This window comes from Brachypodium distachyon, chromosome 1 (genome assembly GCF_000005505.3).
Source record: "Brachypodium distachyon strain Bd21 chromosome 1, Brachypodium_distachyon_v3.0, whole genome shotgun sequence".
Lineage (NCBI taxonomy): Eukaryota > Viridiplantae > Streptophyta > Magnoliopsida > Poales > Poaceae > Brachypodium > Brachypodium distachyon.
In genome coordinates, this window is record NC_016131.3 from 72,281,595 (window position 1) to 72,309,338 (window position 27,744).

The following is a 27,744-nucleotide window of genomic DNA, read 5'->3' on the forward strand; positions in this document are numbered from 1 at the left end:
ATGTACAAAAGCACTGAATTCGACCTCATTATCATCAGTCTGTCAAAGGCTCAAAGCAGTGCCTCCCAGCAGAAACCTGGAGCTTCAGAAAAGTAGGTGTGGCTCCAAAAATATCATCAGCTCACCCTCCTGGTGCAGCATCTCCTCAAGTCGAGCCAAATAGAGTGGGTACCGGAGTACGAGGTTCATCTCGAACTGCACTGGTGTGTAGGCCCCCACTGATGGAATAAGATTATACCTATCCATTCGGTGGCTGTTCGTGTGGCGATAGAAATCAAAAAACCCTTCTGCTTTTCCACTGATGTCATGTTTTTTATGAGCAAATGAAGCCTCCAAGAGTAAATTCCTTCTGAGAATGTCTGACCAGTTTTTCGAGTATGGAAGGCAACGATAAATTCTTTCCTACTTTTCTGGGTCAATTTTGGCCAATACGTACCTGATGTTGATATGCCTTGTAGGAAAAAAATATCCTATTCTGAATTGGCATCAATGATGTATAATTGCAAATCAGGTACTCGTTACCAACAGGATACATCTTCATCAATAGCAAGAGTGACCTCCAATCCGCTGGTAATTGATGTTACAAACTGAAGTCCTTAAAAATTGTGTTCAGCACAACATTGTATAAGTCCTTGTAGCTTTGACGAATAGAGTCGTCATTTTTCTCAACGAAAGTGACACCAACTATCCTTGCACGGCCTGATTCGCTAATCTCAATATTCCAATGGTTGAAGCTTGATATACAATGGCCTTGATCATGGTGATGCTTCAAGTCTTTTGCCAGCGACCTAACAAGGAGCTTGATGTGTTCTTCAACATAAAATTGGTCCTGTTAGGAGTGGGGCATGTATTCCCCAACGAGTTCATTGGCCATTTTTAGGACATTGGCCCTGGTGAAGTGTTCTAAGGGTGACTCCATATCACTACAAGACTTGTCAGCTGTCTGTGACCTATGAAGATATCCTGGGGAAAAAAGAAAAGAAACTAAGACAAAAAAATCAAGGCAATTTTAACAGGAACAATTGCAAAACTAAAATAAAATAAAATAAATAGAAATTTCCGAAAAAATAATCCACAATTTGTATCTAATGACTCATAAAACATAGGAACAAGCAACCAATCTAACAAATTAAACAATGTTTTAACCCTGCCGCAAGCACCCCTGTCTCTACTTCATTCAAGGAATCACCTGGTGCGGCACTAATGGAGCAGCCAAGAGGCTTAGTTTCTCACATCAGCAAGACTAGATTGAAAAATTAAGTGCTTTTGTGGGCCATGGATGTTTTTCCTTGTACAATCAGAGGGGTAAGTTTTAGTGGTGGACCATGTGACGGATGGACGCTGCTCGATTCAGTGAACGCGGCAGAGTGAATCAATCATGCGCCCTGATCGGATGATTGCAAAGGAAGAGCAAGAGCCGCAGCTAATTCGAAAAAATGCTCAATCAGGGCATCTTTTTTTGCTTGAAGTGGAGACTGATCAGGGCTTCTATTCTTTTTTGCTGATGATGAGGGCTTTTATTCGGTTAATCCGGAATGAAGAGGTCAGGCGCGTTTGGGACCACTCTGACGACTTCACAACGATGCCAGATTGCCAGATGAATGCACAAGACTACTGTTGCCGTCAGGGGCGTTGCCGGGCTGTTGGGTACCTTTTTTCTGAGGTAAAAGGCGGACAACAACTTCATCACAAAGTATCGCTCCGTTAAAAATCCAAAGCTTCAACAGACCAAGGGCCCTCGAGAGCATGCCCCAAAGAACTTGCGGTGGCATAAGCTGCCCTCTTACAAACAAAGGCTAACATAAACAAACGAGACATAAACAAATTTCAAAGCTAAAAACTTGATATACAGGATAAGTACACCGTGTCCATTAAACCAGTCATCTAGACATCATGGAGAAGTACTATCTGAGTTTCAGCTCTGCCATTTGGCCCAAGCTGCTCCTCACCAGAGAGGATGGCCCCTCCCACTGATGAGCACGCAAAACCCCCCGAGGTTGCTCTCCAGGTCACCCCCGAGGTTTCAGTCACAAGCACATGAATTAGACGATGAGTACTTCGGATCAGTTCAGAGTTGTTTTTTCCCGCAAGAAGAAAAGATGTTCAGATCAGAGCTAGTTTCAGGTGATAAAAAAAGTTCGGAGTTTGCCTGACCTTGCCGTGGCATTGTTTGATACTATAATTCTCGCCCGATTGTATATGCTGAACTAGAAACAGACCCAACAAGCAGAGTAAACAGATCTTACAAGCAGAGTAAACAGATACAAATCTGTGTCTTGTCAGGCTCCCAAACTTCCACAATATGTGTCTTGTCAGCCTCCGGCCTGATATTGTACTATCAACAAAGAATACATATAAGCTGACATAACATTGCAAATGATATTGCAACATTTGTAACTTGCTAATAAAGGTTAGTATAACTTCTTTTTTTAGAAGAACGGGGAGCCTGTCCTCAGCCCCATCTTTATTAGACCAAGCCATCATCTCCCAGGTTCACAGCATATCCAGTTCAACAGTCTGCCATAAGCAAAAGTAAACTAAAAACTACGATTGTTTCGCCCTATTACATGGCCAAGATGCTAGGTTCTTTCAGCACAAAAAACACTACAACATCCATCAACTAAAGCAGGAGGATAGCTCAGATTCACAGGTTAACCACCGGCCATTTCCTTGATCGAGGTAAGTATAACTTGACCTGAGTTATCATCAATCTGTGAAAGCCGTGCCTCCCAGAAGACACCTGGAGCTTCAGAAGAGTAAACGTGGCTCCAAAGATATCATGAGCTCACCCTCCTGGTGCAGCAACTCCTCAAGTCGAGCCAAGTAGAGTGGATAGCGTACTGCCAGGTTCATCTCAAACTGCAATGGTGTGTAGGCCCCCACTGATGGAATAAGATTATATCTATCCATTCGGTGGCTGTTTGTGTGGCGGTAGAAATCAAAAAAACCTTCAGGTTCTCCACTAATATCGTGCTTCTTGTGAGCGAATGAAGCCTCTAGTAGCAAATTCCCTCTAAGAATGTCCGACCAGTGTCGTGAGTATGGAAGGCCATCATAAATCCTTCTCTGCTTTACTGGGTCGGTTTGGGCCAATACAAACCTGACATGTTCATAGGATGGAAGAAGAATATCCTATTCTCAATTGGCATCAGTGCTACATAATTGCAAATCAGATACTCATTACCAATCGGATGCATCTTCATCAGTAGAACCAGTGATCTCCAATCGGATGGCAATTGATGCTGCAAACTGAAGTCCCTGAAAATTGTGTTCAGCACAATATTGTGTAGATCCTTGTAGTTTTGTCTAATAGAGTTCTCATTTTTATCCACAGAAGTCACGCCAATGATTCTTGCACGGCCTGATGCGCTAATTTTAATATTCCAATGGTTGAAGCTTGATACGCAATGGCCTTGATCATGGTGACGTTTCAGGTCTTTTGCCATTGACCTGACAAGGAGCTTAGTGTGCTCTTGAACATAAAATTTGTCTTGCTGGGAGTGGGGCATGTATTCCCCAATAAGTTCATTGGCCATCTTTAGGACATTGCCTCTCGTTAAGTGTTCTAAGGGTGACTCCATATCACTACAAGACTTGTCTTCACTTGGATGTGACCTGTGAAGATATCCTGGGAAAAAAGAAAAGAAACTGAAACAAAAAAATCAAGGCAATTGTAACAGGAACAGGTGCAAAAATAAAATAAAATAGACATTTCCAAAAACAAATCCACAATTTGTATCTAATGACTCATAAAACATAGGAACAAGCAACCAATCTAACAAATTAAACAATGTTTTAACCCTGCCGCAAGCACCCCTGGCTCTACTTCATTCAAGGAATCACCTGGTGCGGCACTAATGGAGCAGCCAAGAGGCTTAGTTTCTCACATCAGCAAGACTAGATTGAAAATTTAAGTGCTTTTGTGGGCCATGGATGTTTTTCCTTGTACAATCAGAGGGGTAAGTTTTAGTGGTGGACCAGGCGAAGGATGGACGTTGCTCGATTCAGTGAACGCGGCAGAGTGAATCAATCATGCGCCCTGATCGGATGATTGCAAAGGAAGAGCAAGAGTTGCAGCTAATTTGTTGTAGAAAGAGAGCTGCACCTAATCTAAAGCATGTTCCTGAATTCAGCTTGCTATCTATTACTCAGGTAAGAAGCCAAATAATCTGCTTCGTGGTTTATAGGTGAGACCTAATTATAACAGTCCAGATCTTCTTCCAAATAATCTAGGCCAGCCTGCAGGACATACATGAACACAAATATATCTTGCCTGGGTTATATTTACCAGCATGCATGGGTTGCTAAGCTGTGCAGATATCCACATGATTCAATGATCTCAAAAAAGATACAGAATACTATAAAGAATGTTCAATTGAGTGAGAAGAACGAAGACTTATAAATACCATCGCATATCATATATGATATATGTCAAGCGCAAAATAATTGGTGGGTTGCGGTTAATTAGTGAAGGGATCGCATGAAGACAACACAGAAGATGTGATGATTCATTCATGATCAAGGCTTCCTGTGGATAGCAGTCACCGGAAGAATATTTTTTCCATTTCTGAAGGTTTTTCAAGAAATCAAGAAACAGAAGACTCGTTTGCATACTAAACAAACCACCAGTTTCGATTCATGCTCGATACTGCCTAGGAATAGCAGTCACCGGAAGATTACTTTTTCCATTTCTGAAGTTTTTTCAAGAAATCAAGAGCAAAGAATTGAAGAAACAGAAGACGGCGCTGGCCGATCGTTCGTTTGCATACTAAACAAACCACCAGTTTCATGATCAATGCTGGCTGCAAAGTTAATCTAAAAACTGAACAACCAGTTCATTGTGAATAGCAGTAAACCGAAGCTTAGTTTTCGATTTCTGATTTTTCAAAGAAACCAAGAAAGTTCAACCACTTCAAGAAAAAGAAGAGACGCGGGCCAATCGTTTGTTTGTCCTCGATGAAGATGCTTACCCTTGACGATGGCAGGGACACCAGTGAGTTCTCAAGGATGCAAATGGACGAAGGGAAATCTCCACTACAGGTAAACAACAGCGGCGTAAGTGCGGGCGCAAGATGTTCTGTTCGCGAAGAAGGGAAGGAAGAAGAAACTCTCGGAAAAAGGGGGGGGGAGAAGAAGAAGGTATTATATAAGCGCAGAAAAAGGGTTAAATTGCTGGTAAGTTATGTTAGGCTTGCCTGTCTAAGCCGTTGGATGTCCCGGAAAATAGATTAAACCTAGCGAGCAGCGGCCTCTTCCTCCTGCCTTGACTGCCGCCGCCGCCAGCCAGCTGGGGCCGCTGTTCCTCGCCGGGGGTCTCGGTGTCTGCCGTCGCTCCATACAACCCCCCATCCATCACACTCGGCCGATGTTCCAGACTCGGTCGGTCGCCGCCGGCAGCCGCTCCTCCGATCGAGGCCACACCGGTGCGGCACGGCGGAGGGACGGACTGCAACGCCGCTGCGGAGTAGCGAAATGGTAGATGTGTCTCCGGCGGTGTGGACCTAAGGCATCGCTTGAGGAGAAGCCGGGAGTGTGGCGCACTGGCAGTCACATCGTAGCAAGCCGGCTGTGTACTCAATGGCCGGATGTGATTTAAATCGATTAGGTCGAGTGGAGATGTGTGCTTTTGGGGAATTGGGGTCGAGTGAAGATGTGTGCTGTGGGGATTTAAACATATGTCTCTTCAAGAACCAGCTGTACTTGTAGATGGCCATCGGGCCGTGTTTTTTGGAAAGCAGGGAAGCCCGACGGGCTTGGCCCATTTGTGCCCGACCCGGCACATATTTAATCAGCCCGGGCTGGCTCGAGGCCCCGCTATGCCATGCTTGGACCTCAACCCCAGGCTTGTCGGGCCGGGTCGGCACGGTCCGATTAGTCTCTTTAAATATGGGCTATCAATTCTAAATTTTTTGATCCAACCCAACTTATTTTTACATTTCTCATCATATCGACTAGTTTTGGCCCATCAACTCCACCGTTTGGCCCAAATCCAATTTTTTTATTTTTTGGACCTGAGGGGCCTTGCTGGGCCGGGCCAGCCGGGCTTGGTGCCACACCTGGGCCTAGAGGAGTTTTTGGGACGGGCCGACCCCTCTATTGCTGGGCTTCACTGGGCCGCGCCCGGGCCAGGCCCGTTTACCTCAAGTCGTGCTTGTGTCGGGCCGGCTCGGCCTATTGGCCGACTATAGTTGTATGTTTATATGTGTGACTAAATCATAATTTTTTTTACCAAAAGCTATCAGTGTAATTTTATCTTCAACAAATTATATTGTATCTTAAACTTGCTAAAATAAAAATCTAAAGTCTCCTTTGTCTAGATACAAGTACTCCCTCCGACTCATATTACTTGTCATTGATTTAGTATAAAATAGTACTAAATCTGTGACAAGTAATATAGGTCGGAGGGAGTATCGTTCTTTACTTCTGAAACAAGAGTCACAACCATCTTTATATTTACTTCTCGGAAAGACTCCATCGTTTTTATTTTCAGGGAAAACCTCAATCGATAGTGCTGGTTTGCCGCATTTGAGTCATGTCATTTTAATTTTTGTTGTTGTGTCAATTTATTAATTGACATAATAATATGATAAAGTTATGGTCGAAATCCTAAATAAGACTCATGTTAGGAGAATGGATATTGATTATATGATTTAAAAATAACAAATATAACTAATGCACTAAAACAGTGACAAGTATTTAGGAAAGTTGCACTAAAACAGCGACGGGTATTTAGGAACAGAGTGAGTAGTTCACTACTCCTTCCAATCCATATTAATTGTCTCAAATTTATCCAAATATGAATATATCCATGCCTAAAAGCGTCTAGATACATGTAATATTTCGATAATTAATATGAATCGGACGGAGTATTTGTTAAACATGTTGATGTTTTGTCCGCGTGCAATGCACATGTATTGTACTAGTGGGTAGAATAACCTTCGAAGCGATGACCGTAAGCTATAACATTTCTATGACGAGGACAATGCTCAATAATGACACGATCAAAGCCACAAGCTAGAAAATTGCACTCTTCATGAGATCGCTGATGCCGGACCCATTGAGTTCCCACCGTCTTTCATCGTCTCCACCACATACATCTAGTTTATAATATCAATTACTCCCTCTTATAGATATTAATTGTCTCAAATTTGTCCAAATATGGATGTATCTATGCCTAAAAATATATTTAGATACATGTAATATTTCGACAGCTAATATGAATTGGACAAATTTCTACCATTCCTTTGAACTATTAGTATTAGGCATGGATTGGACAAATTTCTAGATAGATACATGTAGCTTTGAACTGCTCGATTTTCCTGCGAGAATCAAAGCATCCTTTAAAGCCCTCGTCTCTACCATTCCTGCTGAATAAACATAGCGAACACGAGGCTATCGGGGAGAAAAAGAACACAGAGACGGTAGCAACCGTGAAGGTTCCACAAGTGTCAGACGACAACCTTTAGGTGCTATGTTGGAGGACAAGACATGAACGGAGGGAGGGTAGGCATAAATGAGTTGTGCACCGTTAACAAGTGCAATGTACCCTTGCTACTGGACTAGCCACCCTCACGCCTTTGCCTTACGCAAATTCCTTGGCCGCCCAAAGAACTACATATAAATGAGTTGCCATCGCCTACTGAATCAGATCAAGCTCCGTTTCACGCAAATTCGCCACCCTCCCAAAGAAACATGCCACCTTTGCTGTTATCATCGAGTTTGTGGTTAGAGTGTGCAAGGGAAGTTAGTCGTGACTCGCGTGGCAACAATGAGACTTGGTTAGGAATTAGTGTATGTACTCCCTCCGATCTTAAATTAATATTACATGTATTTAGACGTTTTTAAGAATAAATACATTCATATTTTGGTAAATTTGAGTCAAAAATTTAGGATCAGAGGGAGTACATAATTAAGTTAGGGATGGAAGCCTTGGGAGGTGTTGCAATTTGAGAATTATTGTGGATCACGTATTTGGGGAAAATTTGCTTTGGTTCCTTGAATCAAAAGGGGGTATTGTAAGATTCAAGATGGGCTTTCACTTAATTATTCACTAACTGTTCGGATTAGAGGGACGAGGAGACGAACACCTGTTTGAATGTTGTCGTGGAGTTGCGAGGGACAGAGCTAGTGAGAGGTCTCGTCGTAGACACAAACTGGTCAGACCAGTACTAAAACATTGCATAGGTAATTTTGTGCGGTTTGACCATGTCGGGTGGCCTGCATGGCATCTTCTTGCCACGTGGCCGAGATGGCCGCCACGTGGGTCGTCACGAGTGATAGAATCTCGTTGTGTGATACGTACAGTAATACTCAGTGGAGTACATCTTCTCCCGTATGCTACGTGAAATAAGCGCCATTCTGACAACACGTTTTCATGCAACTCCATACAGGATTGTACAGAGTAGCTTGCAAGAACGATTCGTCAAGATTAAATGGCACCAGAGCCTAGTGCCCTGACACAGTGACACTCATCTCCTGCCTGCCTTGAGCTACGCATTCCTCCACTGTACTGGCACCAAATGGAAGCTAGGAAAGGCGTTATGACATGAAGGATGATGGCAGAAACTGAGAGAAAAAATACAATTATTATCTACGGATAAGATAGCATCAAGTTTTCCCGCGGAAAAAAGAAAGAAGATCAAGTTTTCCACTACTGGCATGATTAGCGTGCATCGCTGCACCAAAAGGGGTAAACACTATAAACCTACAGGTCGTAGAATGCAATGTCTAGCATATCGTGAAGCAAGCAATACAGAATACACCATTTCATTTCAGTTTGTACTAACTTTTTTATTTGGAGAGAAGACTTCAATTCCATCTCAAACATACCCGTAGATCCCAAAACACACCCAGCCAGGCTGCATAGTGTCGACGTCATGCTGAATTGCTGATGAATGGAGCAAAGAAGAATCTAAACTTCGCACAACATTGCCAGAACTCAATTTGTCCTAACCGAGAGCTTGAATATATCCGTTAATTTTTAGGCACAAACCACGCGATTAAAGCGGTATCTTCATCATGCCGGGATCCTTTTTTTTTATCAAAACACTCAGCGTCTCATTCATTAATAATGGTGTTCTGACAGACTTTTACAATCACAGGCAGCACCTCAGGAGGGGCTTGTTTGACGAGATTTTGTCTACAATCTCTCTTATAATGAAGCTATGCAGATGCAAATGGCACCATATAAACATGTGATAAAAAAAATGCATGCATGGAGCAGTAGGAGGCCATGACTTGCGCGTTTGAAGGTGCACTATGTTTGCATCTGCTTTTTAGCTCAAACAAGTACCAGCTCGTGAACTAGGCAGCTAGCTTAATTAGTAGATATACATGTGCATGAGTTTACCGTAATATTAATGGCAAATGCTAATACTGTTAGCTCAGTACGGCATATATGTGCTAGTACGTACGAGTATCAGCCAAGCACCCCCAAATGGCTATAAGGACTCGATGCTGTTGCTGCTGCATATGGAAGTCAATTTGCAGGATGCATTAAGTGATATTATCGTGCATACCACGGCAGGCAACCAGGGATATATGATCCTCAATCAATCCTAAAGAAATCAGCAGTTTCCAAAAGCTCACGGCAGCACCGGACGTGCGCTGGCGTCTTCCCATAATTCTTCTTACCATAAACGCTGACTACTTGTGCTTATTTAAACGATGGAAACACACAGGTACAGAGGGGGAGGCCCCCCAGGCAGTGCCGAGGACGGCCACGCCAAGGCGAGCGGCGGCCATGGCCCTCAGACGTACGTAGAAGAGCAGAAGTCGCCTCGGCGGCGCCGATGCGCACGCACGGCAAGCAGGCCGCATGGAGTTCCCACTCTGGACTTTCATATATATACATGCGTCTCTGTCTTTTTTTTGTATCCAGGACATGATCCAGATCGACCAACAGCGTTCTAGGCTCGGCAAGCCACATGGTAAGAGGTGACCCGGCAGCGGAGCCCAAGGCGAGGGCCAGCCGGCCAGGCGCTGGGCAGCGACGACAGGAACGCGCCCCAGGCGGCGGCGGTGCCCAGCGGCCTCGTCCATGAGGTAAGGGCGGCAGCGCGTGCCCTAGACAGAGGGCAGCGATATGGTGAGTCAGGTGAGAGGCAACACTGGGAGAAGAACCACAGCGCAGACGCACATACGCAACCTCGACGCACGAACGTGCAAAAGTTCACCTGTGATGATAGCAGCCGTTTTCCCTCAAGCGGAGGATTAATGCTAATGCATCTTCTTTACATTTCTTGTTTTCCTTTTTATCACAGTGGCCATGAGATCGGCCAACAAACTACCGGCGTACATCCCTTGTCGGTCTCATCCACCGAGACGCCGTTGCCGTGCGGCGAGCCACGGCGCTCGGCCGTACATCGGCTCATCACGTGGTTGGTGGAGACACTAACGGCGCACGACCCGGCCATGACATCGTCTTGGCGGCGCCCTTCTTTCTCACCCAGCCACGACATCGACATCGCCACACGATGGCGACGAGGCTGCTAATAACGTGCAGCCTTCTGGCGCGCATGGAGCACGGAGCAGAAAGCGAAATCGATACTAATCTCTCTTATATGTATCTTCTCCCCCAGGTGCAGCTCGCCTACATGGTGCTGCTGGATGGCGGCCTTGCTCGTCGTCCGTGCCTTACCGGCCGCATGATGCCGTGTGCACCATCATCGTGGACTCCGCGGCTGGAGATCGAAAGCTCGCGGCCATGCGGATGGCATGGCCTATATACACCGACATCATCTTCCACTCCGATTCGTCCCTCCCGTCTCGGGGCCGCGTTACCGTCCATGAAGTGGCCCAAACCATGTTCAAGATTAACGATGGCTCTTCACATAGAGCTACTAATCTTTATTTTTCAGGTTCTTGATACCCACCGCCATCATCCACTTCGACCAGAGCTTGCGGCCGTGCCGCGTTGGCATGGCCGTACACACCGTTGTCGTCAATGCCTACGGCAGCTTGTGCGGCTACGCTGCCAGCATGCTCATTCGTCATCATGCTAGACGCCGCCGCTCACGGTGTCGCTCCACGTGGTGTCTATCGAGACACCGCCATATACGGTGTCATGCTAGACGTCGTCGCTCCATGCAGGGCACCTAATACATCATCGACACGTCGCCGTCTACTCCAACGTCTACGCCAACACTCTTCCCCAGCATTGTCCAAGCGCCGACGAGGCAAGGCTTTACTCCACCGACTAGTCATTCTCCGATGAGGTAACCCGTTACTTGCTTGCACCGACGAGATGCTGGCAAGTCATCCCGTCCGACACTGGTAAGGCGGACATTCCTAGGCCTGGCACCGACAAGGCGAAGGCCACCCATCCTATCTAAGCCGATGAGGCTTAGACATCATCATCATCGGACAACGACAAAGCCGAAGGTCTACGGCGAAGCATCGCCGGAGTGATGGCGTACCGCTCCACCTCTCCACTTCGCCTCCACAACACCACCGTCTACGCCAAGCACACGATGAGGACGAGATTTGAAGACGACGATCATTGCAGCAGCTTAATCGGAGGTGTCTCACGGTTTGATCCGCGGGAGTAATTAAGTAGGAGCTTTACGAGGCCCCGTGAACCAAGACACCACGATCGCCCATGCCATATTGGCCGCGCCAGCAGGCCATGAAGCACTCCATTATGGAAAATTGTAATTTTTGTTTCTCTAATTGAGATTAATAAAATGCATATTTCCCTATGTTTTATTTGTGTATTTAGGTACACTGGCACGCCCGCATTTTATTTTTACCGGCGCAAGAAAGATACTTTTTTTAAGTATTTTTTCTTGTCAAACAGGGCTGAATGAAGCAAACAAAAGACCACCAGATTGGTGTTTACAACTAAACTGAACCAGTTAATGCGCCCAACATTTTGAGAACGCCCAACCTTGCTAACAACAACAATAACGGACCTGTGCATAAAAAAAAACTGTGCGGCTGTGCCTGACAAGTGGGGGCTCTCAGTTGATTGGTTCTAACACAGCATCAAACTACGGTGATTTATCCTGGAGGGCAGCACGCACCGCCTCAGAAGCGAGCCGAACGCCTTCACGACAAACCAACATTTCAGCCTCGATAGCACATTCCACGGCAGGGAAAATATCACCGTACTCTACTCCCCCAAGCTGAAGCGCCCCAGGAACCTGAAGTCCCGACTCCCGAACCATCTTCCGTGCGTGTTGAGACGGACCCATCGTTTTGGGCTCACGAATAAAAGCTGTTTAAGCTCAACCTTGTTTCCCTTCTTTTTTTTTCTTTTTTCTTTTGGGCTTTGGAGAATATGTGCTGTCTAGTTTTGATTCATATCCAACTACACGGTGTATGGGCTATCGTCTGTGTGCGTATGGGCTCAGAGCCCACACAGACACAAGCCCGTTTACACCCACCCGACGGGCTCTTTAAGTCTGGAAACGAACGACTCAGTGGAGTACCACCAACACAGCTTGGAAAGTACGACTAACGAAATAACAGTCTTCGTAAATTGCGTTAGTTAACGTTGATGACTTCCATACACAGTCTGAATTTGATCACCACACGGCCTTCACACGACTTTTAATTTCCTTTTGCCAACTGCAACAACGTACAACCCCGCCTCTCGGCGTCCGTCGGCCGCTGGCTGCACCCTCCGCGCTGCCGTTGCCATCGAGTAGTGCCAGCAGCGCTAGCTCCACGTCCCTCTCCGAGGCTTTTAATTTGCTTTCCCTCCCTCCCTCCCTCCTCCATCAACTGTACCCGTCTCCGTCCAACTCCCCCGGCCATCCATCCAGATTCCAGAGCTAGTATAGAGAAATCAGAAATGGACTACCCCTCAGGGCCCGTTGGCTCCCCACGGAGATATCCACAACCGAACAAGCCAGTATCGCACAACTTCCCGCCGGCGCCATCGGCGACCTCGAGCGTCCCGATGGTGGTGATCGTGACCGTGGTGGGCATCCTCTCGGCGTTCGTGCTGCTCGCGAGCTACTGCGCGTTCGTCACCAAGTGCCAGCTGCTCCGCCTGGTCCTTTCCCGGGTCGGCGCCAGGCACGGCGCCGGCGAGCCGCCGTCGTCGTCAGTGATCGTCCGCGACGGCGTGGCCAGCGAGGAGGAGCAGCGGCAGCAAATGGGCCTCGGGCTGCCGCTCATCCGCATGCTCCCCGTCGTCAAGTTCACGGCCGACGCACGAGGGAGGAAGCTATCGGTGTCTTCGGAGTGCGGCGTGTGCCTGAGCGAGTTCGAGGAGATGGAGCGGGTGCGGCTGCTGCCGGCATGCTCCCACGCGTTCCACATCGACTGCATCGACACGTGGCTGCAGGGCAGCGCCCGCTGCCCCTTCTGCCGCGCGGACGTCACCGTGCCGCCATTGCCGGTGCCGGTGCCGGCCGGACGACACGGCCGGGACGACGACGGTCAGCAGCTCGGCGAGAGGGACAGCGTCGTGGTGGAGGTGAGATCAGGGGAGCAGGAGAGCCGGGGGCGTAAGAGCAAGAAGAAGGAGAGCGTGGGCGACGAGGCGGTGGACACGAGGAGCTGGAAGAAGGAGGAGGAGGAGGAGGAGTTCGCGGTGCAGCCGGCCGTGCGGAGGTCGCTGTCCATGAACTCCGCCACCTGCGGCGACAGGCTCTGCGTGTCCGTCGTCCGGGAATTCCTCGCGGCGCAGAGGCAAGTGTGCGATCAATAGTACATTTCATAGTATCTTCGATCGAATCGACACGTATCCCCGGATCAACCGTACGGGATACGTACGGCCGGTGCTGTAAGAGAGATGGATAGGGTAGAGAGAGGAGAGGCAATGGCATGGCTCTCGGTCTGTAATTGTTTTTTAGACACTAATACTGTTGGGTAAGTACGCATCCGGGCGCAGGAGCAGCCATCAGTGCGTTGCACGTCTCTTTCGGGTCCGATCTTGCACTTACAGTTGGCAGCTGGGGGAAGGGAACGGATCGCATGGATTTCCATGGGATAACTGGCCCGACCGTCCTCTTTTTAGCCGTCAAAATACTGTCACAGTCCGGCCGTACATCCAGAACTAAAGGCCGGCCGGTATTGCTTAAGCACCACGTACGGTATCTACAAGGAATAGTTCAGATTCTCGTGCCGATGGATCGAAGGAAGACGGTCGCATATATGCACCACGTACGGTACGTACGTCGGCGCAAAAAACAATCGGGACCGGCAGCATTTGGCCGCCCCGGTCGGTAATATGACTCGAGTGCACGGGCAGCAGGCAGCTACTCCCGTTAAAACGCGGCCGGATTGGACGTCTCCAGTGAAGGAACCGCGCGCGGCACACTATATACCTAGCTACTCTAGCTAGCTACTGTAGCACGGCACAGTACGCACCTGCTGCAGAGCTTAAAAGGCGTTGGTGCCTAGGATGAGCAAGGGGTGGTTTTTGTAGGCTAATGCTTGGAGCATACTATACGCGATCCAGCGGCCGCGTGTGCTGTGCATCAGTGCCTGTGCGCGTGCAAGCGCACGGCCGGCTGGGCTTGTTGATCGATCATGGCAACTTTTCTATCTGGACAGCGCGGGGTGGTTTGGTGCTTCACAGTGAGACCGGGACTTGTCCAATCACACGGGGCCGGCTCTCTAGCTCTAGGCTCTAGCTCGCCGGGCGCGCACCACCGGCCATGTGCGGCTGCCGCGCGCGCGCGCGTACGCCGAAGTGGGCGAGCCCCGATCTCGGTCGATCGGCGCCGGCTGGCCGGGCATTGCTCGATCGAATCGAATGAACAACGACCCCCGCGCTTGGCCGCTTTTGCAACGTCTTTTTGTGCTTGTGCGACTCTGGCTGCTGGTCCTGGTCGGCCCGGGTAAATTTCGATGGCCAGCAGACCAAAGAAATCTCTGTATCTTTCGGTACTGCTAAAAACAGGCAGTTTTTCTGTCTCCTCTCTGCGTTTCATCAATCATCGTTGATATGTATTCCCTCTGATAATAAATTATTGCCGTGGTTTTGGTTCAAATTTGAATTTGAATTTAGAATCAGAGGGAGCAGCACTGATCAGGAGGCGCGAAAACCTGTTTTGTTCGACGAGTCATGTTTTTTAAAGAATGTACTAATAAACAAAGACTGGAAAGGGGTTTAATGAGAGCAGAGGATGGAGGAAACTTTTTACAGGTGACATCGATCTACGCCCGCATGCACATGTTTGTGCGTGTGCGGGTGGGTGCAGACAGGGGTAGATTTGGTTAGCTGGTCCGGCACATTTTAAGGTACGTATAATCATTTAGCTATGGTGGGGTGGCCGGGGCTAATAGGAGGGTGGGATGTCAACGTTGTGGCGTGCTTTCGGGTGCAGCCTCGATCACCAAACCAGCGATGCCCCGATCCAACGGGCGGGGGACCAGCAGCTATAGCTGGGGCATCCATGGATCTTTCGATCCAAGGAAATTAACCTAACGCGAATAATAATTGTGCAGCTAGCGTTGGCACGCATGATACTACAAGCTAGCAAGATGGACACGGATGGAACCCGACGGCCGGCGAGGAAAAAGGTTTTGGGGCTTGCACGTTTGTATGTTGTATTGTTGTGTGATCGGAACGGCCACCTAATCCAAGCAATATTTGCGCTTGCAGTTGCACGGTGGGTGGGGAGTGGAGCTAGCTAGCTAGCAGCTCGCGAGCTACTCGGCCACTGGGGGAACCCTAGGTTTCTTATCTCGTGCTACTTCTCCGGCCTACGAATTTCATGACAAAATTAATTGATCGGGGTTTTTAGGAGAGCTAGAAAAAGAGCTACAGTAGCACTACTTCCAGTATCAGGTTTGCAACGTCTCAAAATTAATTGATCGGCTGCATCTCAAAAGAATGTCAGACACCTATAGATGATCGTGTCATTAGCAGCTCGGCAAAGAGAGGATCTAGCTAGAGGTTGCCAGCCACTGGGAACACAGCTTTCTTCTAGCAAGCTGGCCTCCCTCCCTGGAGCTTATCCACCAACTTATCACGGGGCCTCTTCTCTCTCAACGACAGATTCGCCCCTGCTACCGTGGGAGTTCCAATGGAAGTGCCCTGTAGACTCTGCCTGAGAAGTGCCAATACGGCGACATTGACCATGAGAACGACCTCAATGCCATTGGCCCCTGCTGACAGAGAGCCTCACAAGCCAACGACTCCTTGGCTGTGGCTCACCGCCGCCGATGGACACATCGTTTTACCTGACATTTACGAGCAGCCAAGCCGCCCGTGGTCTTACCTGCAATATGACTGTGTAATGTATTTTTACGATGCAATTTTAGCTTGGCAATTGGTGGTAGAAACCATTTGTCACTCAATTGAAATGCCAGGTCGACATATCACAATCTCGTGCAGCATAGTGGTACCACATTGTTTGCCTAAGGTTCTGTAAGTAGCCTAGCTGTTGGTGGTACAACAGTACAACTGTACTGTGCTTTCGGTACAAAGGTAAACTAATTGAAACCAATGACAAACGACGGATTGAGTGAAAATGTTAGAAGAAGCTGGACTATGTAAAAGCATGGCAGTTTTGATTGAAAATACTAAAATAGGGGCGAAGGAAAGAAAAGCATATGGCAAAGGGGACCAGTGTCCTGCTTGAAGTCCAAACAGCAGGATATAGACACGACACATTAAAGACCTTACATATATACCCCTCTTAAGCAACTGACAACGGCAACTGTACGTGACCATGGAAAGAGAACAACTAGTCAGTTGGCGAGTCAGAATCAAAATCTCCTACCCCCAAGCCCCAAGGCCATAAACAGTGCAAAAGCTCACGAGACTTGATCCAAACATCGAAATGTCCACGCGTTGCTCCATTCCATTCGAAAATGGACGAGGCATCAGAGGAACAGATCTTCTCTTGCATTATGTAGAAAAAGAAAGGAACAGAAGAAAATCTCACAACCATTTGCACTTGCTCAGAAACAGGCACTGCGATGGTTGCATCCGAGTTGCCTCCACATGCCTCCTATCCATCACCAACCGGTACAAGTACATCGCAATCATACCCAGTCTCATAATCAATGCCAGTTCATCATCATGTATGAAAGACGACAGACAGACGCAAAAGAACTGTGTCATTCTGCTGTCCCTGAGAGGATGGAACTGTTTGGGTAACAATATGATGGATGCTGTGATTGAATTGAGCTGCTTGAATCGTTGCAGGGGTGCTAGAAGTTAGAGACCACGGCCGATGCAGTGATCTCTGGGGATCTCTGATGTTACTGAACGGTCAACCAGAGCTGCAGCAGGCAGGCGCCATTACTATCAGCTCAACCATCTCTGAGTGCATATAAGAGAGGGCTCAGGATGCGCTTGCGTAACCAAGCCTGCAGACTGCTGGCTGAGCTCATGAACAGAAGAAACATGTCGATTGAACAGAAGAAACATGTCGATTGAGATTCCCAGCCGATAACACACTCTTTTGATTACCTTTTTCTCTGTCGGCATCTAAGGTACTGTTCTATCAACGTGCGATTACTGATACAACCAAGTACTAACAGCCTAACACACATAACTCACGATCTGCAAATCTTAGTCAATGCACATGCTGAGGATAAATGGAATTCTGTTCAGCAGTTGTACCTGTCGGTCCTTTGGCCAGTCCCCCCACCAATGTAAAGATTATGCACTCACAGCATTGCAGCAAAGATAACCGAATTACAGAAAATCATAATCAATAAGATGGGTCACTGCAAATTTGTTGTGGTGCAAGATACATGCAAAATTATCGACAATCTTAACTTGCACATACATCCTGCTGCCATCAAGTGAATAAACTGAAAGTCCCATACACCCCTCAAGTATCAGTTGCAAAGTGTTTCCCAACTTTCCTCTCTACAAAAAATTGTGCTGCACTACTTGCAGAAGTCATCAAGATTGCCAAGTTTTGTCGAAACTTTGTTTTTAACAAATTCTCCCTCCGTCCGGAAATAAGTGACTCGGTTTTTTCTAGATTCGTATGTATCTCGACGTGTTTTAGTGCATAGAAACATGTGAATCTAGACAAATCCGGGTCACTTATTTCCGGATGGAGGGAATAGCTATTTTGGTCACTACGTGGAATATCCAAATAACAGCAATACAATCTTCTATATAATAGCTATATAGTTGAATTTGGTGTATCTGGTTACTTGTTTAGAATGAAGAATATTAAAATTTATGGCACATTCTTGGTAGCGCATATGAGCTTGACCTCATGTTTTGAGTTGAAGAAAATCAGAAGTATAATATGGGCTTCGTATATGTGGATAACGGCCTATTTTGCAATGTTGTCATAATAGAAATTTCAGGTTAACATCATAAAAGGAAATAGATCTTACTAAGAGCCGCCAGTTATAACTGGGGATGATCAAACCTAACAGAAACCAAACAAACATAATAAAAAAGGTTGTTACAGAAGCTTTATTTGTAAACAGAGGCTGTTATATACTTAGTGCACTAACTCTCACTAACAAGGGACCACTAATTACCAGATGAGAACAGACACGTAAAAGATTCTCTCAACCATTCCTATTGCAAAAATCCAAAATGCTACAGATTTGGTCTAGGTTATTTTTGGATTGTTGCCAAAGTGTTTGGTCATGGAAAAAAATTGATCTCTGTTTGGACAATTGCCAAAAAACATACATTCCCATGCCCCTATTTCTACTCTATTTCATTTTCTTGACAACCAGTTGGGCAAGCAAAACCAAATAATATTTTGGCAAGCCAAAATTTTATTACGGCAAGCTTTGGGCTCAAACTAAACCAACGTGAGGGGACTTCCAATAGACTTAAACACGCTAGCAACCTTCAGTCCACTCTTGTCTATATATTAAACATGATCAGCAGGTTTACAACCAATGCTATACAACAATAATAAAATTCAAACCCAGTGAGGACAAACATGCATTCACTTAACCTTTTAAGGGACAATGCTTGCCATTTGGCCCCAGTAGAAGGCTAGAAACTGTCAAAGAAATAACTGCTAGCTTGGAGGAGTATTGTTCATGTAACTCCAAACTTGGAGGACAAAAATGTAACTTTCGAGAAGACCAAAATAGAAACTCAACACTATGAAGAGCAAATAGTGATCTCGACAAAAGAATCAAGCGTGTGACAGTGCAACAGTTTACGGTCCTCCCTTCTCCAAGGTTAAATGAAACATAACATATAGACTGATGCACACAGTGAATCTAGATATCTGATGCAGAAACTAATACACTGTGCATCAGTACTTCCATATGCAATAGTTGTACAGCCATTCGAGAGTTGGCATGTATGCTTAAAACAAGAAACAAATCACATCGCAAATTTGAAAGATATTAGTCAGGCACCCGAGGCTACCACGTGATCTGTTCATCTACTACTTTCAAGAGACAATCTTCGTATGTCACTCGCTCAGCAAAGTAGTTAAAAGTAGACGATTAACCAAAACCAAAATGGGTGGAGTAGTAGCTAAATGTAACCAATACAACCTGAAATAACTCTGTCACGATATCCTTGTGAAATTATAAATACATGACAACACTCTTGAAGTTACTTCGAAGAAAATTGGTACAATCATACATGCTAGGTATAGGTCATTAAGTCCCAACAACGTGGGTAGTCCATATGCTCATGTTTCCTACATGGAAAATATCTGACTTTATTCCCAAATAAAACTCATGCATGGTCACATCTAATTCCATTGATGAGGAAATAAGTTCTATATTGACCATGGGTGCCAAAATGATGGTAAAATAAGTGAGGGGTTGCTGATTAAATTATCATTTACCATTGAGTCATCTTCATCTAACAGATGATGGGAGACGCTATTTTCGGTCTGTGAGAAGCGAGGGCAACGAATTTGCAGGAAATACTGCAGAACGTGACCCTTCTGCCTTCATCTTTAGCTGTTCTCGAAGCCTATGAGCTTCTCTTATCTCATACGAGAAATCAGGGCCACAGCTTTCATAAGCATCTATAACTCGTTCTTGAAAATCCATTGCAAGCTTGTAGCTGCAATCATCAAATGCAAAATAATCACAAAGATATCAATGACATATAAGAGGTGCTTCACAAGAAATTTTGATAATGGACTAAAAAAAAAAGAAAGAAATTGTGAAAACATGGTAAAGAAATTGCATTCAGTTGTTCTGTAAAAGATCTTAGCTGCAAAACATGAATCTAAGTAGCAGCCAAATCACTGACTGCTCAACTAGTGAATATGCTAATTAATGCAACAGACTGCTCAACAGACTGCTCATCTAGTTTTACCACGTAATGCAGCAAACTACGGGGAAATACAATTCGGTAACATTGTAATAGTATCAGCAGAAACCAAAACTATGATGGCATACCAAACTTTGTGTGAGAAAAAGAGTTGTTGCTAAAATTAATCAATCTGATGAATTACGGTTGAGAAAAGAGGAGTTCATGACATCAATATTGGAGATAAGATCAATCTCGGTGAACAAAATTGTGCTGCAAGTAGGATTCCCATCCAATTGTGTACAGTATTTTTCTACATAAATTTTTTTCAAGCAGGGCTGTCCCTACTGCGTTGGGAAACAAAGGACACGCTTTCTTCTCTTCCTATATTCCATATATGCTTCCACCAGAATGATCTGGAAACAAGTGTAAATAAAGGGTTGTTCGAAAACGGTTTGAGTCCAAACAGTGAAAACCATAGTTCATCATTTGGTACTAGCTTGGTGCCCCCATCTGCGATTAGTGAAGGTAACGTGCATTAGCAGATCTGCCGCTAGTTTCCGTGGTTTCATGTGAAACCGCTTTATGCTAGATTGTTCTTGCAGCCACCTACTGTCGCTCTTCCTGACTCTTAAATGCAATAATAATAAAAAACATTGCAGCAGCAGTTGCAAAATGACCTACTAATCATACTACTTGGCACTACATCATATAGATGCCCAATTAGTTCATACAGGAAAATCATATGATCTATTTATGTGCAGCACAACATAGCACATATAGAATGTTGACGATATTTCTGAACAATATCTCACAATTGCTCAGTTAGTTTCTGAGAGATATCAGAATGAGAGTATAATACTTCAATCAAGATATTTTCATAACCTAGTAAGCAGTAACCAACTTTTAATGGACACTAGGACAGTCAGCAGCAACAACTTACAGGTAACTAAAATCTACAGGACAACAGTATCTTTATATCATACACTAGTAAAGTTTGCCTCAATGATGCAATAATAAAAATATGAACATGGCAGAAGATGTTACCTCCCCATCAGTCCATGTGCATTTGCAATGGACTGAATCATCTCAATCGAATCCTCATGTTTCGGCCCAAATGCAGCATTAATGATGTCACTTGCAAGAGAAAAGAACTTCACAGCTGATTGCAGTTGGTCCATTTCAAGATAAGCGTCCCCCAAATGCTTATAAGCAAACCCTAACCCAAAGTGCACGGGTCCAAAGCAGTTCTTCAACTTCTCAATTGCTTTCTCCAGATAAGGAACAGCCTCATCAACTCGTTTTGTCTGCAAGAGGAGCCAACCCATCCTTGCTGAGATGCTCCCTTTAATGTTCTGCATCCCTGATGCACCCTCGAGAAATGCAAGTGTTTTCTTCATCAAACACAAAGACACCTCAAATTCATTCATTGACTCGTACAACATTGATATCTCTGTATATGCCCCAACAACCCGATCAGGGCTCCCATAACCCTTTGCATCAAGAGTCTCACGGGCAATCTCCAAGCACCGTCTTGAGTCACTAAACCTCTCCTGAGAGAACATAATCTTCGCCATCGTGACAAATGCTAGCGCACGTTCCAGGCTCTCCTTGTTAGCCCGCTTCATCACCTTCTTAAGGTCATTCATTGCGTCCTCCGATCTCCCCAACAAAATACGAATGACGGCGCCATCAATTTCGACCAGAGAAAGCTCCCCATCCAACCCCAGCCTCTCATACACCCTCCTAATAAGTTCATTCTGCGCCATCGCCTCCTCGTTGCAACCCAACCCAGTATAAACAACCATGAGGATCCGCCGGACCTTAGCCACTTCTTCGGAGTCCTCTCCGAACCGCTTCTCCGCCATCTCCACCGCCTTCAGACACAACGGCAGTGCCTCACCAAAGCACAGCACTCCCACGTAGGCCTCCGCCACGTCCCTGTAAGCGTCACCCAGCTCCGCACTCCCTTGGTCCAGGAACCGGACCTTGAGCTCCAGCGCGCGGCGGAGGTTGGCCACCGCGTCCCACAGGCGCCCCGTGGCCGTCTTGGTGCGCGCGAGCTCATCGTGCACGGCGGCGCCGACAGTCGCGGCCTCCGCGCCCCCGCCCTGCAAGGAGTCGACGATCTCGGCGGCGGCGTCGAGGGACTCGAGGCTGTCGCTGAGGAGGCCGAGGCGGGAGGCCGCGGCGCCGGAGACACGGAGCGCGCGCGCGACGGGGAGCGACCAGCCGCCGTGGGACTCCTGCAGGGGGCCGAGCGCCTTGATGGCGAGGTCGAGGGCCTTCTGGTGGTCTCCCGCGGACTCCTGGAGCTCGGCGGTCTCCAGGAAGGCGAGGCCGGCGGGTCGGGCTCGGGCGGTCCCTTGCGCCGCGTCGGGAGGAGGAGGGACCGTGCTTAGAGCTCCGGTGGAAAAGGGGAGTCGGTGAGGATGGGGAGGAAGTGGGGGCCGGTGGCGAGTGAGGGGCTTAGAGAGGACGGCGAGGAGGAGAGATCTGTGGAGCCTTCGCATCGTCACCGCTCGCCGGGGTTTAGCGGTTGGGACTTGGGAGGGACGGCGAGGGGAGGAGGAGGGTTTAAGCCGCGCCGGAAACCATCGCGCGGTGATGACACGGCGCCGGCGGGGCAGTCTCCTTCCTGCGCGGATCATTCGGCTTCTGGGGAGTTGGGCTGGGCCTTTGGTGTGTCTCGTGGCTTCGCCCGGCCCAGTGAACTCGGGCGATCAGGCCCGCCCCGACCGGATGGCCATCTGCATTGCTCATAATAATTCATAAACACGCAGATACATTCAGGTCCGTAGCATTTTTTTGTCGTCGGAAGCGAAACGGTAGGTGGAACGAGCGAATCATCGTATGTTGTTTGCCCACGCATCGGGTCCTCCGTATTTCTCAGCCTGTCGGTATGGTGGCAAGGACTGTACGCTTTATTCCGCAGCGGCAGCGGAATGGATCACTCATTCACTCCATTAGCCCCATTGGCCCGTGTTACATGTAGCACAAACTGATCGTGTAAAATGCGAAATTCTCTCTGTTTGAGATCAATCCACAGACCACAGGTCAGAGGAATAGATTTTGCCTTCCTGGATGCCACGTTCTCCTAACCCACCACTGGGCTGTGGGAATGTTATGTTTGCCACTACACATCAGCCTTTGCCTCTGACTTTGCAACAAAAGAGAATTTTATATTTGTCACTCAAATTTTGTCCATATGTTCAAATGACACTCAAAATTTTCGTGTTCCAAATTTGCCACTTAAATTTTGCATGAGGTGCAAATATACCACTATCGTTAGTTGACCGCTAGTTGACCGTTAAGTAAGAGATGGAAAGACAATTTTGCCCCTAGTAATATGTTGATTTCCTTTACAACAAAGTACTCATTTTAGAGAACATATAAATTCTAGATTTTTAAGATGCCTGATGAAACCCTAGCCTCAAGAAGTGTGGTTTTGTGAAATTTACTCTCATGTCCTGGTGAGTAATTGAGAAGAAAGGAATTGCTTTTTTTGGCCGTTTTAGGGATCTAGCTTTGCCACTTAACGTACTTTAAAACCTTTTTTTTGTAAGAGCGGGTGTAATAATCATTACTCACTTGCAGGATTCTCACGTGGCAGAAATTGTCACGACTTGTTCTAACTGACGTACATTTCTGCATACATGCTACTGGTTAACACGCCAGATGCTGTCCGCTCAAAAAAAAAAAACGCGTCAGATGCTGTACTGTCTTACTCTGCTCGCGACGTGTTCTGCTATAACAAGAACGCCTACATATAAACACTGAGATAACCGCATCGGGTTCCATCCAACAATTCCATGCTTCTGCAGCACCATAAATACTAGCCCCAAATATGAGCATCAGTGCTGCTGCTAGTGCTGCTAGTGCAAGTCAAGCAGGAGCACTGAAACCAACCTCCATCCATTGACACGCTCGCATCATTCGCTCATGTTGCTAAATGCTAAATACTTCTGTACTCATACTATTACGTCTTCCTATTTCAAGTTAGACACGCTGCCGTGATGCCTTTACCTGTTGCCTGCTGCTGCTCAGGTAGAGTAGAGAGCACAGCAGTAATACCCATGCATGCATCAGGTGCTGCTGCTGCTTCAGGCCTTCAAGAGCCACTAGTAGCCCACGGCCTCTATAAACACAGGCCGCTCGTACCGTCCTCTGATGCAGCATTTCTTCTCGAGGCAAAGAAATTACTAACACACTCGGTTCTCTTCGCTACCGCGGAGAGAGCATATATCTTTGAGATCATGGGAGGGTCGATGTGGATGAGGTACGCGCCGCACAACATGATGATCCTGGTGCAGCTGTCCTACACCTTGATGTACTTCGTCACGGAGGACGCCTTCAACCGGGGCCTCAACCCCTACGTTTACGTGACCTACCGGCACCTCCTCGTCGCCCTCCTCCTCTGCCCGTTCGCCTACTTCCATGAAAAGTAAGATCCCAGTTCTATCGTCTTGTGTTGCTAGGATCGAGATTAGTCATTTAATTCAGACTTGACATGATCTGCGTGCGTTTTTAATCCTCTGATTCTTTGGACGTCAGGAAGTTGAGGCCCAAGATGACGTTGATGCTGTTCCTGGAGATTTTTGTGCTCTCCCTTCTGGGGTAAGCTAGATTAGAACAAGAACATTACTACTCCACCTTGGAGAAATTAAGCACAGACATGCACGCACGCACGCACGGCATCAACTGAGAAGGAAGCTAAACAACATCCAATTCGATCGTGCTATTAACTGCATGCAGGGTGAGCTTGACTCTGAACATGTACTTCGCGAGCCTCAAGTACACGTCCCCAACATTCGTCACCGCCATGGCGAACACCGTCGCCTCCATCACCTTCGCCATCGCCATCGTCCTCAGGTGACACCGACAAACTTGATCACTCACTCCCTCCCAACACTTGATGCAGGAGGAAGATCTCATCCATCAACACTCTGGTTCCAGGATGGAGATCGTGGACGTGAAGAGCCCGCGAGGCCTGGCGAAGGTCGCGGGCACGGCGGTGTCGTTCGCCGGAGTGACCACCATGACCTTCTACAAAGGAGCAGCCATCGCGAGCCCATGGAAGGCGCCCATCCACATCCACGGCAGCAACGCCGTGCACGGTAGCTGGGTCAAAGGGTCGCTCCTCGCCGTGGCCAGCTGCGTCTGCTGGTCGATCTGGTACATCATGCAGGTAATAAATCGATGAGATCAAAGTGCAAGCAATCTCTCCCCAAACTGAAGAAAAAGACAGTACGAGTACTCGTGAACATTTTGGTTGGAAAAACGGGGCAGGCGGGGTCCGTGGAGAGGTACCCGGCGGAGCTGTCGCTGACGGCGTGGATGGCCACGGTCGGGGGGATACAGTCGGCTGCCTTCACGGTGTTGCTGCAGCACAGGAAGGAGGACTGGCTCGTAGGGTTCGGCCTCAACTTCTGGTGCATCATATACTCTGTACGTCCATTGGTTAACACTGGCAAAGATGTCCCTAAAATTAAGTTTCTGTTTCCTTCCATTTCACCTTTGTTAAGCAGTGTGTGTGTGTTCTTGGTTCAGGGGATCGCGTGCAGTGGCTTCGCGGTGTTCGCGCAGCTGTGGTGCACGGAGAAGAAAGGCCCTGTCTTCGTCACCATGTTCAACCCCGTCTCCACCATCATGGTCGCCATCCTGGCCTACTTCATCTGCGGCGAAAATCTTTACGTCGGAAGGTAACATATGATACTGCTACTATCCATCCACTGACTTCATATCATATCTCTGGGTTTAACTTAACTGTTGTTGTTGTTGTTGGCCTGTAGCATAATCGGAGGAGGGGTGGTCATACTGGGCATGTACATGCTGCTGTGGGGCAAGGACAAAGATCAAGAGTACAACGCGAGCAGCAGCAAGGAGCTGCAGGGGTCCGATCTGGACTGGGAGAAGCAGGCAAAGATGGCCGACGTTTCTTCAGTACAGAACGATTCTCAGCCAGAGACGAAGACGATGACATAGAAGGGTTGGGTCGCCATCGTTTCTTCAGCACAGAACTGTACCTGCCTGAACCGCGTGCATTCCGATTTTTGGTTTTCTGGTGCACTGGCGTTTTAGTGCCTTCCAGAAATCCTAACTAGGAGTACCACAATTCTGCAACCTATTGGGAGAAACATTTGTGGCGTGGATAATCCACTAACGGTTTGCCAGACGGCCCAGACCCAGAAGTAAGTAGTCTGAGAGGTTGGGTATACCAGTTCAGGTAGCTTCCCTGAATCGGAATACGCCCGTCTACGCTTTTGTTCCAAGTACGTGCTGTGTTCGGCCAAATGCGGCTTGTCTCCGTGAGAAACCTCATAAAACGAATATAAAAAAATTGCACGAGCATCTTGGTGAGAGAATTAATAAAGTGAGATCATGAAAAATGAAAAAAAAACAAGTAATGCAAATGACAATATCGTGGGCTCGGCCTGGCAAAGACCCCAGGTCCATTAATATAGGCTGGGCCTTTAACGTTTCCTTTTCCCAGCCTACGCCTAGCAGCCCTAGCTACCTTCGTAATGGGCTGGGCCTGTTTGCACTTAAACGGCGTTGCATGCTGGAATCTGAGGCTTTTCAGCAAAACTTCCTCCTCTCAAAAAGAAAAAAGCAAAACTTCCCTACCTGTTCGAGACGTCAGGACTTTTCCCTGTGTATATATACTTCTTCTTGGATGATTCAGTGTTTGGAAGCTTCGAGTAACTTGACCGAAACGAATCTGACGAGATTTCTTGTGAGCTCCACCGATCTTTTGTCGCGACGGTCGTGGATGTACTAGGACATCGTTTGTCCGCCACGGTCAAAGTCGTACTAAAATCGTGTCTTGTTTACACGAAGGCTAGTTTGCACGGCGTTCTGCGTGGCAGCGGCTCTGCCATTGGTTTAAGTTGCCTGGCAGTAGCGGCAGATTTTTTATATACGAGTCTGAGCGAGGACGCACTACAGTACCATTCAAAAACTCAAAAAACACGTCTCGATGGAGGACGAGAAAGTCGAGCGAGCTGGATAGATGAAAGTAAAATAATAAATTGTTAAAAGCAGCTGTCCAGCTCGAAACGAAAGTACCAGCAGGCAGCAGTGAAAGCCTTTACACGGCGGGGCCCTAGACTGTCAGCCGAGCCGGAGGCCGGAGCTGTGCCCACCCCACCAGCGGCCCATTGATTCGGTGGTCCATCCCACGATGAGGGCACGGCCGCCGCCTACACGCGCGTCTCGGATTCAAATTTTCCGCAGCCGCAACGCCCTCCGGTTCTAGCTGTAGAGGGCGCCGACGCGCCGTATTGGACGAGCCGCGGCGGGGCCCCGGGGGCCGGGACAATCGCGCAGGCAGGGAAGAGTTCCGGCTGCCTGGACCGGTGGAGTAAATGGATGGCATCCGGGCGAAATTTTCCAGAGATCCGGTGGTACTTCGGGACACAAGGCTCCTGTCAGCGCATTTGCGGAACGAGCCTTCGGTTTCCCTGGAATTAGGTGGGTGTACAAGATAAAATGGCTGAATGCCTGCTTTTGGAGGGTTAGGACTGACTGGCTACCAATTTCTCTCCACCTCGCCTCTCTGAAACAGTTTACTGATGGATTGTTACAGATTGCCAATATGACCATTTGTACCTTACCTAAAA

At 47.4% G+C, this 27,744-nt stretch overlaps 3 protein-coding genes and 1 long non-coding RNA gene across 6 annotated transcripts; 2 read left to right on the forward strand and 2 right to left on the reverse strand.

The window, feature by feature from the left end:
• Window positions 1-2,225: 2,225 nt before the first annotated feature.
• Window positions 2,226-5,040, reverse strand: LOC112270173. Its single transcript, XR_002962557.1, has 2 exons — window positions 4,971-5,040; window positions 2,226-3,628 (listed from the first exon to the last, which is right to left on the reverse strand). It is a non-coding gene; the product is annotated as an uncharacterized LOC112270173 (long non-coding RNA).
• Window positions 5,041-12,526: 7,486 nt separating this feature from the next.
• Window positions 12,527-13,869, forward strand: LOC100836221 (RING-H2 finger protein ATL16). The gene has a single exon (XM_003562029.4). The coding sequence runs from the start codon at window positions 12,797-12,799 to the stop codon at window positions 13,658-13,660; it is 864 nt and encodes a 287-aa protein (XP_003562077.1). The 5' UTR covers window positions 12,527-12,796; the 3' UTR covers window positions 13,661-13,869.
• Window positions 13,870-19,356: 5,487 nt separating this feature from the next.
• LOC100824943 (nephrocystin-3) lies at window positions 19,357-22,785 on the reverse strand. Of its 2 annotated transcripts, XM_014897569.2 has the most exons (3): window positions 21,170-22,785; window positions 19,707-19,930; window positions 19,357-19,556 (listed from the first exon to the last, which is right to left on the reverse strand). In XM_014897569.2, exons 1-2 carry the CDS (start codon window positions 22,771-22,773, stop codon window positions 19,744-19,746), a joined length of 1,791 nt encoding a protein of 596 aa, XP_014753055.1. In that variant the 5' UTR covers window positions 22,774-22,785; the 3' UTR covers window positions 19,357-19,556; window positions 19,707-19,743. The 2 variants fall into 2 exon arrangements, with proteins under 2 accessions (XP_014753055.1, XP_003558803.2); XM_003558755.4 differs by having other exon boundaries at window positions 19,363-19,930; window positions 21,170-22,784.
• Window positions 22,786-23,986: 1,201 nt separating this feature from the next.
• On the forward strand, window positions 23,987-26,487 carry LOC100825246 (WAT1-related protein At1g43650). Of its 2 annotated transcripts, none has more exons than XM_014900348.2 (7): window positions 23,987-24,566; window positions 24,677-24,739; window positions 24,878-24,994; window positions 25,079-25,310; window positions 25,412-25,570; window positions 25,651-25,824; window positions 25,915-26,473. In XM_014900348.2, exons 1-7 carry the CDS (start codon window positions 24,139-24,141, stop codon window positions 26,224-26,226), a joined length of 1,485 nt encoding a protein of 494 aa, XP_014755834.1. In that variant the 5' UTR covers window positions 23,987-24,138; the 3' UTR covers window positions 26,227-26,473. The 2 variants fall into 2 exon arrangements, with proteins under 2 accessions (XP_014755834.1, XP_003558804.2); XM_003558756.4 differs by having other exon boundaries at window positions 23,988-24,566; window positions 25,673-25,824; window positions 25,915-26,487.
• The last annotated feature ends 1,257 nt before the right edge of the window (window positions 26,488-27,744 follow it).

Coding starts and splice junctions, on each gene's coding strand:
- LOC100836221 (XM_003562029.4), top strand. CDS start 12,797: ATGGACTACCCCTCAGGGCCCGTTGGCTCCCCACGGAGATATCCACAA.
- LOC100824943 (XM_014897569.2), bottom strand. CDS start 22,773: ATGATCCGCGCAGGAAGGAGACTGCCCCGCCGGCGCCGTGTCATCACC. Junction 19,931..21,169: donor GCACATGGACTGATGGGGAG/GTAACATCTTCT, acceptor TGATGATTGCAG/CTACAAGCTTGCAATGGATT.
- LOC100825246 (XM_014900348.2), top strand. CDS start 24,139: ATGCCTTTACCTGTTGCCTGCTGCTGCTCAGGTAGAGTAGAGAGCACA. Junction 25,311..25,411: donor CGATCTGGTACATCATGCAG/GTAATAAATCGA, acceptor AAAACGGGGCAG/GCGGGGTCCGTGGAGAGGTA. Junction 25,825..25,914: donor GAAAATCTTTACGTCGGAAG/GTAACATATGAT, acceptor GTTGGCCTGTAG/CATAATCGGAGGAGGGGTGG.